General features: G+C 43.4%; 2 protein-coding genes across 11 annotated transcripts in view; one reads left to right on the top strand and one right to left on the bottom strand.

Annotated features, from left to right (window-relative positions):
• NOC3L (NOC3 like DNA replication regulator) overlaps positions 1-12,981 on the top strand; it is a 52,083-nt gene extending 39,102 nt beyond the window's left edge. For both annotated transcript variants that reach the window (XM_086680412.1, XM_025918205.2), the window contains one exon: positions 12,580-12,981. In XM_086680412.1, the coding sequence (XP_086536538.1) occupies positions 12,580-12,619 (40 nt within the window). In that variant the 3' untranslated portion in view covers positions 12,620-12,981. The remainder of the gene's footprint in view (positions 1-12,579) is intronic.
• Positions 1-13,702, bottom strand: part of PLCE1 (phospholipase C epsilon 1) — a 323,759-nt gene that overhangs the window by 6,826 nt on the left and 303,231 nt on the right. For 7 of the 9 annotated variants that reach the window (XM_086680410.1, XM_086680402.1, XM_086680403.1 and 4 more), the window contains 5 exons: positions 10,646-10,774; positions 8,139-8,348; positions 3,588-3,746; positions 770-985; positions 239-432 (listed from right to left, as the gene is read on the bottom strand). In XM_086680410.1, coding sequence (XP_086536536.1) covers positions 244-432; positions 770-985; positions 3,588-3,746; positions 8,139-8,348; positions 10,646-10,774 — 903 coding nt within the window. In that variant the 3' untranslated portion in view covers positions 239-243. Of the gene's footprint in view, positions 1-238; positions 433-769; positions 986-3,587; positions 3,747-5,428; positions 5,781-8,138; positions 8,349-10,645; positions 10,775-13,702 lie in introns of those variants that run through there. The other 2 variants (XR_015241745.1, XM_086680407.1) reach the window with 2 other exon arrangements.

Below are 13,702 nucleotides of genomic sequence, written 5' to 3'. Positions count from 1 at the left end.
CTGATGTAGTAGGTCGGGCAAGTGGGTTGTCCTCTCGGGGCCTTCGTCTGGCCATCTACAAACCCAGCAGTCTAAAGTTATAAATGTTATACCTAAATCTGCAGAGGTCTTTTCCTGTTTTTAGGTACCATTCCTATCTGCCTTCAGGGGACATCCTCCTACTGGGCCTTACACAGTAGTTGGTCCCCGTTTCAGAATAGTGTGATGATTCAAGTCTACCCGGGTAAAACGTGCCAACCTTGGTTATTGTCGATAGTCCATGGTGTCACTGGAGGACAAGCTGCCCATAGGTTTCTCCTCCTTGTTTTGGACACCTTCTGAGGCCAAGACCTGAGAAGGTGATGCGAGTCCTCGGGGTTGTTTAGTTGACTTGGTGAACTTCTTAAATTCACTTGCAAAAGAAATGCCTTTCCTTTTGTCTTCTCGGGATGCCTGTGGGGAAAAAAAGAACCTTCCATTGGTATGTTAAAGCCGGGATCCTCAGTCACATGACATGCTATCATAGAACCCTTTCCTCTTCCTCTCCAGTAAGTAGAGCTTTGGGAAGAAGTGCTGAGGGACACCCCTTTCAGGACTGCTTACCCATGGAGGGATGGCAGGCACTACCTTTCTTTTCACATAGTGAAAATGAAGCCAAATGATTTTCTCCCAACTATATCCCTTGGCTCAGGAACTTTCTTCAAGATTTCACGAGCTCCCAAATTTGATTACCGTGGAGCTGTGATTAGCAAATACTTTGTGAAGAGAGCAAAAGAACTTTGAACTTTACCTGCACCTGCTCCTTTAGCTTAAGGATGAATTTTCCTGCCCCTTTCCACTTGCTTTGGGCTTGAAACACACACTCCTGATCCAAAAGGACCCGCTGGGAGCACTTTGGGGTGGAAGACTTCTTGGTCGTGTCTTTTACCACCTCTTCCAAAAGCACATAGTCACTTGGGTTGGGATTGCTCAGGATGCTGTAGGAATACTTTGCTTTGCACAAGGTCTGAAAGATAAATTACAGTCAACTGAGGGGCGCCTGGGTGGCTCAGCTGGTTAAGCGTCTGACTTCAGCTCAGGTCATGATCTCACAGTCCGTGAGTTCGAGCCCCGTGTCGGGCTCTGTGCTGACAGCTCAGAGCCTGGAGCCTGCTTCGGATTCTGTGTCTCCCTCTCCCTCTGCCCTTCCCCTGCTCACACTCTGTCTCTCTCTCTCAAAAATAAATAAACATTAAAAAAAAGGGGCGCCTGGGTGGCGCAGTCGGTTGGGCGTCCGACTTCAGCCAGGTCACGATCTCGCGGTCCGTGAGTTCGAGCCCCGCGTCAGGCTCTGGGCTGATGGCTCGGAGCCTGGAGCCTGTTTCCGATTCTGTGTCTCCCTGTCTCTCTGCTCCTCCCCCGTTCATGCTCTGTCTCTCTCTGTCCCAAAAATAAATTAAAAAAATTGAAAAAAAAAATTAAAAAAAATTACAGTCAACTGAATACACAGTATCTCCAACACTTGCATTCATTCTGAATGAGACTTGAAGGTGGGGAAAATGTCACAGACGTTTAGAGAAGGAAGGGATCTTTCAGATGGCCTCATATCATTCGTCATTTTACATCTGTGTACTTATAGCTTGTAACGTGCTTTCTTGCATTACCTGATAAAGCTTCACAACAGCTTCACAACAAATGGGGTAATGATTTAGGTATTACCCCATTTTCAGACAAGGAAGCTTAAATGTATGAAGGTTAAGCAGATTCCAAAGGATGCACAACTAATAAGTGCTAGAATAAGGACTTCCACTGGATTTTCTACATGCACCAAAGCTCATAGACATGAAGGTCACACAGACAATGAGAGACAGAATCTTGACCTTCAGGAGCCTTTCTGTCCCACCAGGCTGCTTCTTCATCTCCGTGTCTTGGATGTTGAAGGCATTTTAGTTATTTACCTGGCCTCACTTCTCATTTAGTACGAGATCATCTTTCGCTTACATGTTTATTTAGTCATCAAATGTTTAGTGAGGGCTTCCTGTGTCCCAGATACAGTACTATTCTTTGGAGAGATAAAGATGAACAAAAAAACCCCCATATGTCTGGGCTTTCTTGGAGTTCAAACTCTATTAAGGAGGCAAATATTAACCACATAATCATGCAACAATAGCAAATAACACTATAGTGTTTGCCATGTGCTGAGCATTATACACATTACCGATACTTACTGACTTCACTGTCACAACAACTCTGGGTGGAAAGTACTATTATACTATTTCCATGTTATCTACGTAGTAACTTAGCACATGGTAAACAGTGTGCTGGAGCCAACTGGAACGGGCCAGTGAAATCAGACATGGTGGGAGGATCCACACAACAGAAACTGGCAAACACAAAAAATCAGTTGGAGCTTTTTTGTTTTTCCTTAAGAGAGCCAGTTTACCAGCACACTACTGTAGCTGAGGCACAGAGCGGGGGTCAATTGCACTACCGGGTATTTATCCAAAGGATACCAGAGTGTTGTTTCACAGGGGCACATGCACCCCAATGTGTAGAGCACCACTATCAACAATAGTGAAAATATAGAAAGAGCCCAAATGTCCATTGATGAATGAATGGATAAAGAAGATGTGGGGTGTGTGTGTGTGTGTGTGTGTACACACACACACACACACACACACAATGGAATATTACCTGGCAATCAAAAAGAATGAAATCTTGCCATTTGCAACAACATGGATGGAACTAGAGGATATTATGCTCAGCGAAATCAGAGAAAGACAAATATATGACTTCACTCATGAGGATTTCAAGAGACAAAACAGATGAACATAAGGGAAGGGAAGCAAAAATCACATAAAAACAAGGAGGGGGACAAAACGTAAGAGACTCGTAAATATGGAGAACAAACCAAGGGTTACCGGAAGGGTTGTGGGTGGGGGAATGGGCTAATTGGGCAAGAGGCATTAAGGAGAACACTTGTTGGGATAAGCGCTGGGTGTTATATATAAGTGATGAGTCACAAAATTCTCCTGAAATCATTACTGCGCTATATGTTAACTAATTTGGATGTAAATTTTAAAAATTAATAAGTTTAAAAAATTTTTTAAAAAGTAGAGCTGGGGTTTGAACCTGGAGTAATTTGATCTAGAGTTTTCTGTGCTGTTAACCATTATGCTACACCACTTCTCAAATGGGTGTTTAATAAACACAAACCATTACAAAGCTTGAAGGAAGGAAGTATAGTTCTCTGAAACCATGTGCACCAAGAAGTATGACTTAGAGCAGGGAAAGGGCCAGAGAAGGCCTCCAGCATGTCTTCTGTAGGATCTTTGAGAGACAGTCTTTAGGATTGGCTTAGGCATGTCTGGGGCAATAAAATTACTACTCTGTGGAGTTCCTACCTCAATCTATTAATCAACACTTCACAGAGAGCCAGACTCATGGTAGATACTAGGTGAATTGTCTGCTGAAGGAATGAACTAGTATTTTCCAACTGTAAGAGGCACACTCTCCCTCTTCAGATCCCCATTGTTCTAGAACTTCACTCATAAAATGCGCTGACATCAGATTTGTCCTAGTGATTTACACTGAGGAGCTGACTGAGGCAAGCAAGGGAGAGGTTTCACCTGCTGAATGACGTCCTGTGCGGTGCTGACACGGGGTGCTTTGATGACCGTTCGAGGTTGCTCTGGAGAAACATCGTGCACTTGAACAAAGAAACTCTCCTCCTCTGAGCTCAAGGTCACCTCTTTGTCATCTTGAACAATGCTTTTCTCTTCTAGGTTCTGTGTTTAAAGAGATGAAAAGTGTGAGTAAATGGTAAGATGATGTAGAGTAAAAAAGAAAAACCTAGCAAAAATGTGGGCTATATCTTGGCAATGTGGAAACTATATCTTAGCTTTATATTTCATACACTAATTAGTATTTCATGGACTATTCTAAAGGGTATACGTATCTTCTGAGAGGAAGAAAGTAATGTGGGTATTTTTGCTGATATTGACAGACTAATAAGGACCTGGCTCAAAATAAACCAAAAGATCTGCTCCTACTGCCAGTGGAGTTTGAGTCCCAGTCAACTGTAGACAAATTTGGAAGAGGACAATACACCATTTTGCCAAATATTAAAAGTCAAATAAGAACACAGCAAATTACATTTAGGAGAAAGCCCGTTCATGCCCTACACAGGCCTTGAGCATTTAAGAAATGCTGGAGATCTGAACAATGAAATGTGCAAACTGGCATCCAGCCAGGCTGGAAGAACAGGAACTACAGCGGAAAGGCGGAACCCATGGCTGGAGGTAGGTCACACTGAAACGAATGTTGACAAAATTCTCAGTAGTTATGAGAATTGGTCATCAGGTTAATTGGCTTTTAGCAAATTTTACACATGGAGCTATATATATAAAATATATATTTAGATATATCTGTAGGCATATGTATCATTAAAAATTTTCAAACAGTATAGAAATAGATCAATAAAAAGCCAAGCTTTCCCCATTATCAACTTTTTCCCTTCTGTGTCTCATCTCATTCCCTACAAAAAAACCACTGTTGTTAGGTTATATATGCTTCTAAACATCTGCTATGAATGTACACGTATATTTTTGTATATGTGAATACATATATACTATGAAACCCTGGAATTACGTGAATTTAGATATAATATGATTGTCAGATGGCTCCCCCGCCCCCTTTTTTTTAGCCCTATTCTCAAATGAAGGGTAGCTTATAGTTATCTTCCGCAAGGGGGAGGTCTGAAGGGGAAGAGGCAACCTCATCTCAGGAAGAGAGCATTTAGCAGGAGAGTCCTTCAATTCCAGCATTCTCCTAGCCTGATCTCAGGTCAAGCCACTGAAATGACTGAAATGGTCCTAACTAATCCAAGAAAAATCCAAGAATCGTTGTCACTAACTATCCTGGAGGTTCCAACCAGCCAGCCATAGGATCCAGAATTGTCCCCTTTGATACTGAGGCAGAATGGATAACTGCCACCAGGTGGTGCCAAACTGCAACCAGGACCAGAAAGGACTTGGGTTGCAGGAGCTTCTGGCCCCACAGGCTCACCCCAGTCATAATCATTAATCACACAATCATGGTCCCTAAAATTTTCATGACTGATGTTTTTGGACCCCATCCGTTATATTAGGGGTGTTGGGAGGGGAGAGTTACTGTCCATTTTTATTACATAAACTGAGATTGTACTCCATATAATGTTCTGCAACTTGTTTTTTCCTCCCCACTTAAAAGATTGTGGTGTTCATTTCATGTCAATTATTAGAGATTTAGCTGTGTAATATATGTCATTGTGTTGACCATGATATATTTAACCAGTCTGAGAGTGGGGTTGGGTGGTAATTCATCTGACATAATTTATAATCCATATCTTGAAAACCAGGAAGCAAGCAAATATGAAAACAAAAAAGTTCTAATGGACACATAAAATATCTCAATAACTATGCAATAAACATTACTTTTAAGAGACCTCCTCAGAGCCTCTCTCAGAACTTTTTTATTTTTAGGGAGTTTTCTGCCCCATTAGAAGGTACAGGTTATGACCAGAACAACAGTCCTCACTTACAGTTCTTTACAGCTTACTAAGCATTTTTCTACATATTGTCTCTATGTTTGGCATGAGGCTCATGTTAATCTTTTTCAATCACAGATTTACAAATTAGGGCACAGAGGTTTACAGAAGTTAAATGAGCTGTCCAAGGTCATTTAATTTGTGGCAGAGCCAGGTCTGTCTGATTTCAAATCCAGCAGGTGTCATAGGAAGGCATATTGACCACAGGAAGATGTGATCCTGACAGCTTGAGAACCTAGAAGACAAGAAAACTATAAAAGGCAGGCAAGGAGGAGAGATCAGAGGTCATGGATAACAGTTTGGGGACTCTGAATATATGGGAAAATGGCTTATTTATCTTACTAGTTCCACAGAATGAAATAAATGGAAATACATAGAGCCCAGATCTATCAACTATACTAGTGTCTGCTTGCATTCAATAATTGCTGAATTCATTTATTCAGTCAGTAAATATGTGTGTGCCACGATGTACCAGGTCACCTGAGACACATTAAATGTGATTTGTTATCTTTGGAGATACATGTCAGTCATTTCAAAAATCTCTTCTCCACAGGAGAAGTTTGTTGTATTCTCCCCATCAGAACATGTTTGTTAGCCTTCCTTTCTAACTCATTCCCCTTATTGTTCAAAATGCTTCTCGCCCACTAGCCCTTGTTAAGTATTTATTCCTGAGGTCTCTATAGCCTGTTTTCATATACACCTTAAGTTGCATATGGGCATTCCTAACCTCCCCAGCCCTTCTAACTATAAGACACTCAAGAGCCTGCCCATGTTCCCTCTTGCTCACTGCCTCCCACTGCCCCCACAGTGCTGGGTGCCATGGTCCAGGAAGGCTGATGCATCACCAGCCTTGGCAGCACAGGATGGGGCAAGGACACTGACCTTCGAAGCCACAGACCTGAGTTCTTTCTACTTCTCACTTTGTCACGATTTAACCTCTGTGAACCTCAATTTCCTATGTGCGAAATGGTTTTCATTACCTCATGAGATCATTCAAAAAAGTAGTGAGTGAGAACTTTGAACATGGTAAATCATTATGCAAATATATGGTTTGAAAATTCGCTTGCTGGGGCGCCTGGGTGGCGCAGTCGGTTAAGCGTCCGACTTCAGCCAGGTCACGATCTCGCGGTCCGTGAGTTCGAGCCCCGCGTCAGGCTCTGGGCTGATGGCTCAGAGCCTGGAGCCTGTTTCCGATTCTGTGTCTCCCTCTCTCTCTGCCCCTCCCCCGTTCATGCTCTGTCTCTCTCTGTCCCAAAAATAAAATAAACGTTGAAAAAAAATTTTAAAAAAAAAAGAAAATTCGCTTGCTGACCTTATCACTTAGAGGACATTTTTTTACATGTAGCTAAAGAATGAGGCAAGTCAACGAGAAAAAATACAGAAAAATTTAGAAACTGAAGAAGGCTTCAAAAGTCCAGCTAAGGCCTCTGATATTTTCTCATAAAGCTATTATCATCAGAACTGCTCATTACCTGCCTTTGCAATGTGTATGTCTTATAGGGAGAGGAGGTTGGGGAGACGATTACATTTCTTTGCTTAACTGGAGTGTCCTTTTATGGTCTAAGGCAAGGTTAGGAAGAAAGGCAGTGGCTGTGGTTCCCAGAGCAGATGTTGGAGGTCTGTGGAGTACGATGCAGGCCATGTTCACAGTTCGGTGCAGAGTGAAAAAGTGGCACATGACGCTGAAAACTGGCTCTTTATCATCTCCACTGTCCCAACATCATGGATCACCAATGGGCATTTTACCAACCAAGCTCTATTACATGTCCCAAAGGAGAAGATAGATCGTGTGCCCAGAACAGGGCTTGGCATGTATTAGATGCTCAATAAATATTTGTTTAATCTAATTGTTGAATTGACTCCACTCCCTCATTATTGACATATCATGAGGCCTGAACATCTATGGTGGAGCAGTGACTTTATGTCATTTAAAAAAACGGCGGTAAGTTAGTGGGCTCTTAACCGTTTATTCAAAAAAAAAAAAAAAATCAGTACTCCATCCACAAACTTGAAAAGGAACTAATCAATGTAGAGCTGACAGGAAGTCGCTATATTATTTTCCTTCATGCGAATGATCACAGGAATGTTAGTGAACATAACGTAAATTCTTACTAACTCTGATCAAGGCTGAGAGAATGCTTTGTGTGAAGTTTCAGAATATTTTCAAAGAACTACTGTTCTACCTAAAAACACAGAACTTTTTATCAGCTAAAACTTTAACAGGCACGAACAAGAAGGCAACCAATTCCCAAATGTAAAATACCAATGGGACTAGCATGACACGGTCCTGTGACCCTTATGACAATGCCTTTTCGCATATAAATCAAAGCCTGGACCCACAGTTGATGACAAGCATGAGGAATCCTTTGAATTCTTGCTCCCTTTCTTTTACAAGAGATGGTTTTTAGACTGAATTTCTGTAACTTAGAGATAACATTCTGAATAAGTGCAGAAGAATAAAATCATTTCTCCCCATTTACTTAAGAAGAATAACATAAATCAGGTTGCAATGATAAATTCTGAATCGAGGGAGGTGGCCAGTGGTGAGGTGGTTAATCACACCCTGAGTTGTTAGGGTGTGAGACACACTTACTTCCTGCTGGGTTTTTAAGACAATCCTGCCAACATATCCTTCCTCTGGAAACCAGCTGCTTAAAATCTGCATAATCTCTTCCTCTGGACCAATGACTCTCTGGAACGGTTGTTTCCTGCATTCATTCTTTTCTTTAGATATAAAATATTTTTCTTCCATCAAAAAATAGTCTGTGATGATAGGTTTGGTGTCTTGTTCAGTGGTCAGAATCTAAAGAAAAAGCAAAGGCAAAACTTTAATTCAAAATAAGCCAGTTTTGTACAGAGAACAAACTGATGGTTAGCAGAGGGGAGGTGGGTGGGGAGGTGGGTGGGTGGGTGGATGGGGGATGGGTGAAATAGGAACTAGGGATTAAAGACTATACTTATCCTGATGAGCACTGAGTCCTGTATAGAAACCTGAAACTAATATAACACTGTATGTTAACTATACTTGAATAAAACACACATACACCCACACACAAAAGAAACCTATTCTCACGGTGTTTACATAGGTCTGATGTGTAATTTATAAGTGAAACTTACTCTGCAGTGTTGAATAATTCTTTTTGGAAGACCTAAGAACTCTCTTATGTCCAAGAAGGATTGTTTATGTTCATTCTGGGCAACGACACAATTTATTCATAATCCCCAGACAGCATAACTATTTTTCCCACAGCTGGAATGAGAGCTTCTACTGAATTACAGACTTTACGCTTCTCAATCCATGAATTTAGCTCTCTGTAATCTTGTAACACAGGACCAATGGCAAAGAACCTAGCATAGCTTTTACCAGCACCGTGTCTTTTTCTCATGTTAGAAATACTTGTCTTCTAATCTCATCTGATCTAAGTTCCTGGGAATTCTCCTTTCAATTAAGTCCTGACACTGTGCCTACAAGCTTGTTTTTCTTTGTTGGTTACTTACCCAGGCGGTCAGAGTGGCTGGGACAAGGCTCTGGAGCCAGACAGACCTGGGTCTGAGGTCTGCCTTTAATACTTATTGGCTGTGAGGTGTTGGACAAGATATTTAACCCCTTAGAGACTCAGTTTCCCCATCCATAAAATGGGAACAGTTAAGAGTAACAACCTCCTCATTTCGTTTCATGATTGAGGCACTGGTTAGAAAGCATAACACCGGCACATACGAGAACTCAATAAACGCCAGTTACCATCACACTCCTATAAGTTACTGACCGCACATTCCACTCCAAGTGGGGACAGAGAAGGTTGCCACCATCTGGTCTGGATTAGGCAAGCACCCTTCTCCTTGCCCCCGCCAGTGATGCAACTCCTAGAGTCCACACTTGGCACTATTTCATCTGGCCTGGAGGAAAAGTGGAATGAACCGAGGACGGTGAGGACAGAAGATTATCAGGAAGATGCAGCTCCCTTCACCCCAGCACTTGGTCTGTAGTCGGTGCTGCAAGGATATTAGGTCACTGTGTCAATCCGAGGTGGGGCTTCCAGTGTGAAGAGAAAAGACGTTACACATGGGGCTGTCTGTCCATTTGAGGAGCTGCCCCCTCCGGATGCTGCTTGGTTTCTGGCTTTCTCACTCTCACACGTCCTCCCGGTGGGGGGGGGGGGGGGGGTGTCCCTGCCTACAGAAAGCCACAGGGATCTCTGGGGGCGATCCCGAGCAGAAGCGGCACCACATGAGGGGACTTAGGCCAGTGATGCTGCTGCAGGTTTTGGGGTAACAGGCTCTCATCCTCCTGGGTCAGGCCCTGCGGGCCTCTTTGCACTACCAGAGGGGTAGGACCTCAAGGGTTAAGATCAAGTGCCAGGGGAAGGGGGACAATGGGGCTGCCCAACATGCAGATAAAGGCCTAAGGCTAGAGGGGCTGAAGCAATGTCTTCTTGGCCGCCGTCCATCCTGATGCTCTAAAAACTTGATCTAACTCCTAGGACGACAAACTTCATTCAGCTTGTGTGCAAATTCTGACTGATTAGTAAGCTCCACATTAAGAAGAAAGATGGGGCCCGGGTCTAGCCTTAGAGGGAAAGAATACACGATTGGAAAGCCACTCATTTTGGTCCTTATCCATCTTGAGCCTAGTGTTTTCTTATGTGTTTGAAGTCTTGTTAAAAATTCTTTTCTAGGGGCGCCTGGGTGGCTCAATCGGTTAAGTGACTGACATTGGCTCAGGTCATGATCTCATGGTTTATGAGTTTGAGCCCTGCATCAGGCTCTGTGCTGGCAGCTCAGAGCCTGGAGCCTGATTTGGATTCTGTGTCTTCCTCTCTCTCTGACCCTCCCCTGCTCATGCTCTGTCTCTCTCTGTAGGTTAGCTTATCTAATGGTACCATGACCTCCCAGATCATTCTTATGGTGGATCTCAGTGTTGAATTACACAAATAATCAAAAGGCAGATCATCAACATGGACTTTTGTGTGTGTGTGTATGCTTACACCTGCATTTACACACACACACACACACACACACACACACACACACACACACACACACACCCCTCCATACATATTAGATGATGGATTCTCCCAACCATGGCCTCAGTGGACTTACTTGTTGGAGAAGCTGCTTTGCTTTGGTGCCTCCACTTATGGAGAAAACAGTAAAGGGCTCTGGACCTGGGACCCCATGCACCGTGACTCTGTGAGCCTGCAAACATTTTCTTTCTTCTGAATTAAACATCTGTCAAGGAAGACCACATGGTTTCTCATTCATTCTCATTCTCATGTTATTTCTAGGCTATATTCAGTACACAAGTACTAGTTCTTAGAAGTCTGTAGAGGGACATGTAAATGCAAAAGAAGACCATTCTTTTACAACCTGATACTTCTGTTTGTCGCTGAAGAGGCGATGGTGCATCTTCCTTAACAGTCTAGTGAGGATATTAGCAGCATACCACCAAAATACTAATTTATTTAAAATTTATTTATTTAAAATAAATGGAAAGTGACTCTTTCCATCATAATTAGGAGATTGGTATTATCTGAAGTGTATGTTAGTCCTTACTTATGAACTGACCTTCAACAGTGTCTATTGAGTTCCCTCTCTTCTCAGGGCCTTGGGTTAGAATTTTGGTTGGTAAGATGATAGACTATTCCAGGCTTAGAGCACTCTCTGCCCAGGCACACAGATAAGTATAATATGAAAAGTATTTCTGTTTTAGGAAGAGCTGGGGAGGTATGTAACTCACAACTTTTGAGCATTTTGTATATTAAGATATATTCATTCACTCAAAATACAAAATTCATTTATGGAGAGTTGATAGTGAATTGGACACTATGTCTGGCCCTGGGACATTATCCTAGGAAGAGGACCTTATCCCTACCCTCAAGGGCACCCAGTGGAATGAATCAGAAAAGAAAATGGACAATTGTCAGCAGTATGCTAAGTTCCTTGGGAACCCAGAGGAGGGGGCAGATCCCAGGTTTGGAGGAAAGCAGAGAGCACCTCCTGAAAATGGTATCATCTGAACTAAATCTTGAAGGTCCAGTGTGACTTAGAAGATGGAGAGTGGGACAAGAACACCCCAAATATTGATGCAGCCTGTGTGCAAAGGCTTGGAGGTGGCCTGAAGCAGGGGATTCTGGGAGCCTCCACAAGCTCCGTGACTGGGGTGTGGAGGGGTTTGCTGGAGAAGCCAGCAGGTGCACAATCATGCAGGCCTCTTCCTAACTGGCCGGAAGAGCTACACTGAGAGCGGAATAGTGACCCGAGGCCCTAAGTGTTTCATTGAACTTGTACTTTATTTTTATTTGGGGAAGGAGTTGGCTGTTTTATTTTGCTTGCACACTGTGTTTCTATTATTTAATGCATCTTATTGAGATATGATTTGTATACCATAAAATGCACATTTCAATTATATGGTTTAGCCTGCACTGTATTTTTTTGGAAGCTGAAATCACTGCCAACAGTTATGCAAGTCCAGATGTCCTGACTCTCTTGGAAACCAGAAGATCAGGCCACACTGCATGGCAACCAGCAGCTGGGGCTGACAGCAGGGTGGTGGCTGCCCCTTTAAATGACTCATAAGCTCACTGTTTTCCCAGAGTCTCTGCCCAGTCCATGTATAAATTTTACTCTGAAAGCAGTGGAGAACCAAGGAAGGGTTTCTAACACAGGAGTGACATGATCAGATTTAGGTTTTAGTTAGATGTGGCTAAGCAGACAGATGGAGGGGTTCAAGCTCAGAGGGAGAGTCCAGTTAGAAACTCACTGCCATGAGCCAGGTGCGAATGGATGAGGGTCAAAGCAGTAGTGATGGACAGAGATGAATGGATTTGAAAACCACTAAGGAGATAGACTTATCAAGTCTTAAATGGGGCAGTGAGAGGGAGGGAGAAGTCCAGGATGATCTTCTGTTATTGGCTTGAGCAATGGAGGGTGATGACTTCAGTGGTCAAAGAACACATACGTGTTGCTGCTGCCTGGGACCCAGGGATGGCCTGGTGTGGTACAATAAAAAATAAATATTTGGTCTTTGTTCACAGTCGCTGGCACGCATCTCCCTTGGAACCTCTGCAGCGATGAGTGTTCCCTGCATGTTATGAGATGGCCGATGGCTGGAGGCCCCTAGACAGCTTCAGGATGGGAGGTGCTCACTGGAAAGACCGAGGTGGGATCAGATGGTGGGAACTTTCAGCACCACCTGGGGCTTCCAGGGAGGGGGACGTTACCAAGAGTTGAGTCACTCACCAATGGGCTATGACATACTCAATCATGCCTTTTCAATAAAGCTCCATTAAAACCGCTAAAAGGTGGGGTTCTGAGAGCTTCTGTGTTGGTGAACACATTGAGATGCCGGAGGCCTCACACCCCCTTTGCCCTATATTTTTCTTCCATCGGACTTCTCTTGCATTGTGTCCTTATAATAAACTGGTAACAGTAAAGCACGTTTCTGAGTTCTCCGAGTCATTCTACAAAATTCCTGAGTCTGAGGAGGGGTTTGTGGAAACCTCCTGAATTTATAGCTGGTCAGTCAGAAGTACCAGTGACAACCTGGGACTTGCCACTGACACCTGAAGTGGGGACAGTCCCATAGGACTGAGCCCTTAACTCTGGGACCTGATGCTAACTCCAGGTAGACCCTGTCAGAATTAAATTGAAAGGCAGGACACCCAGCTGCTGTCAGAGTTGAAGCAGTGTAAGAAAATACACAATGCATTTGGTGTCAGAAGTGTTGTGAGGAAAAATGGTTCATTGATGGCATGTGTGGAATCTTCAGTGCTAATAAGTATCGAGGCAAACTGAGCCAGAATCAGGCACTAGGCTCTGCTTCCCCTTTGTGAAAGCTGATTCTTGCCCTTCCATACCTAGGCAGCCCTGTCTCTGCTTCCTAGTCCTCTGCACAAGTAGAGGCAACACCTTTCTCTACCTTGGCCAAGTGTTGTTCTCAACTTTGGCCACACACTGAAGGGAAAAGGAGGAGAACCTAAGAAAATGAGGTCAGGATGGAGAGAGAGACGACACCGATGAGGTGAGGGGAAGAACAGCAGAGAAGAAAGTTGGGTGAATTATGGGTGGCCATGGCAGTGGTTGAGCCAGTGCCATTTGTGAGCATACGGGGTGCCTTTTCACAGATTGTTAGCACTATGTTGAAGTATAAGATTGACA

The sequence above is a fragment of the Puma concolor genome, chromosome D2 (genome assembly GCF_028749965.1).
Source record: "Puma concolor isolate L17-30 chromosome D2, mPumCon1.1.hap2, whole genome shotgun sequence".
Lineage (NCBI taxonomy): Eukaryota > Metazoa > Chordata > Mammalia > Carnivora > Felidae > Puma > Puma concolor.
This window is presented reverse-complemented; position numbering and strand designations above follow the sequence as displayed.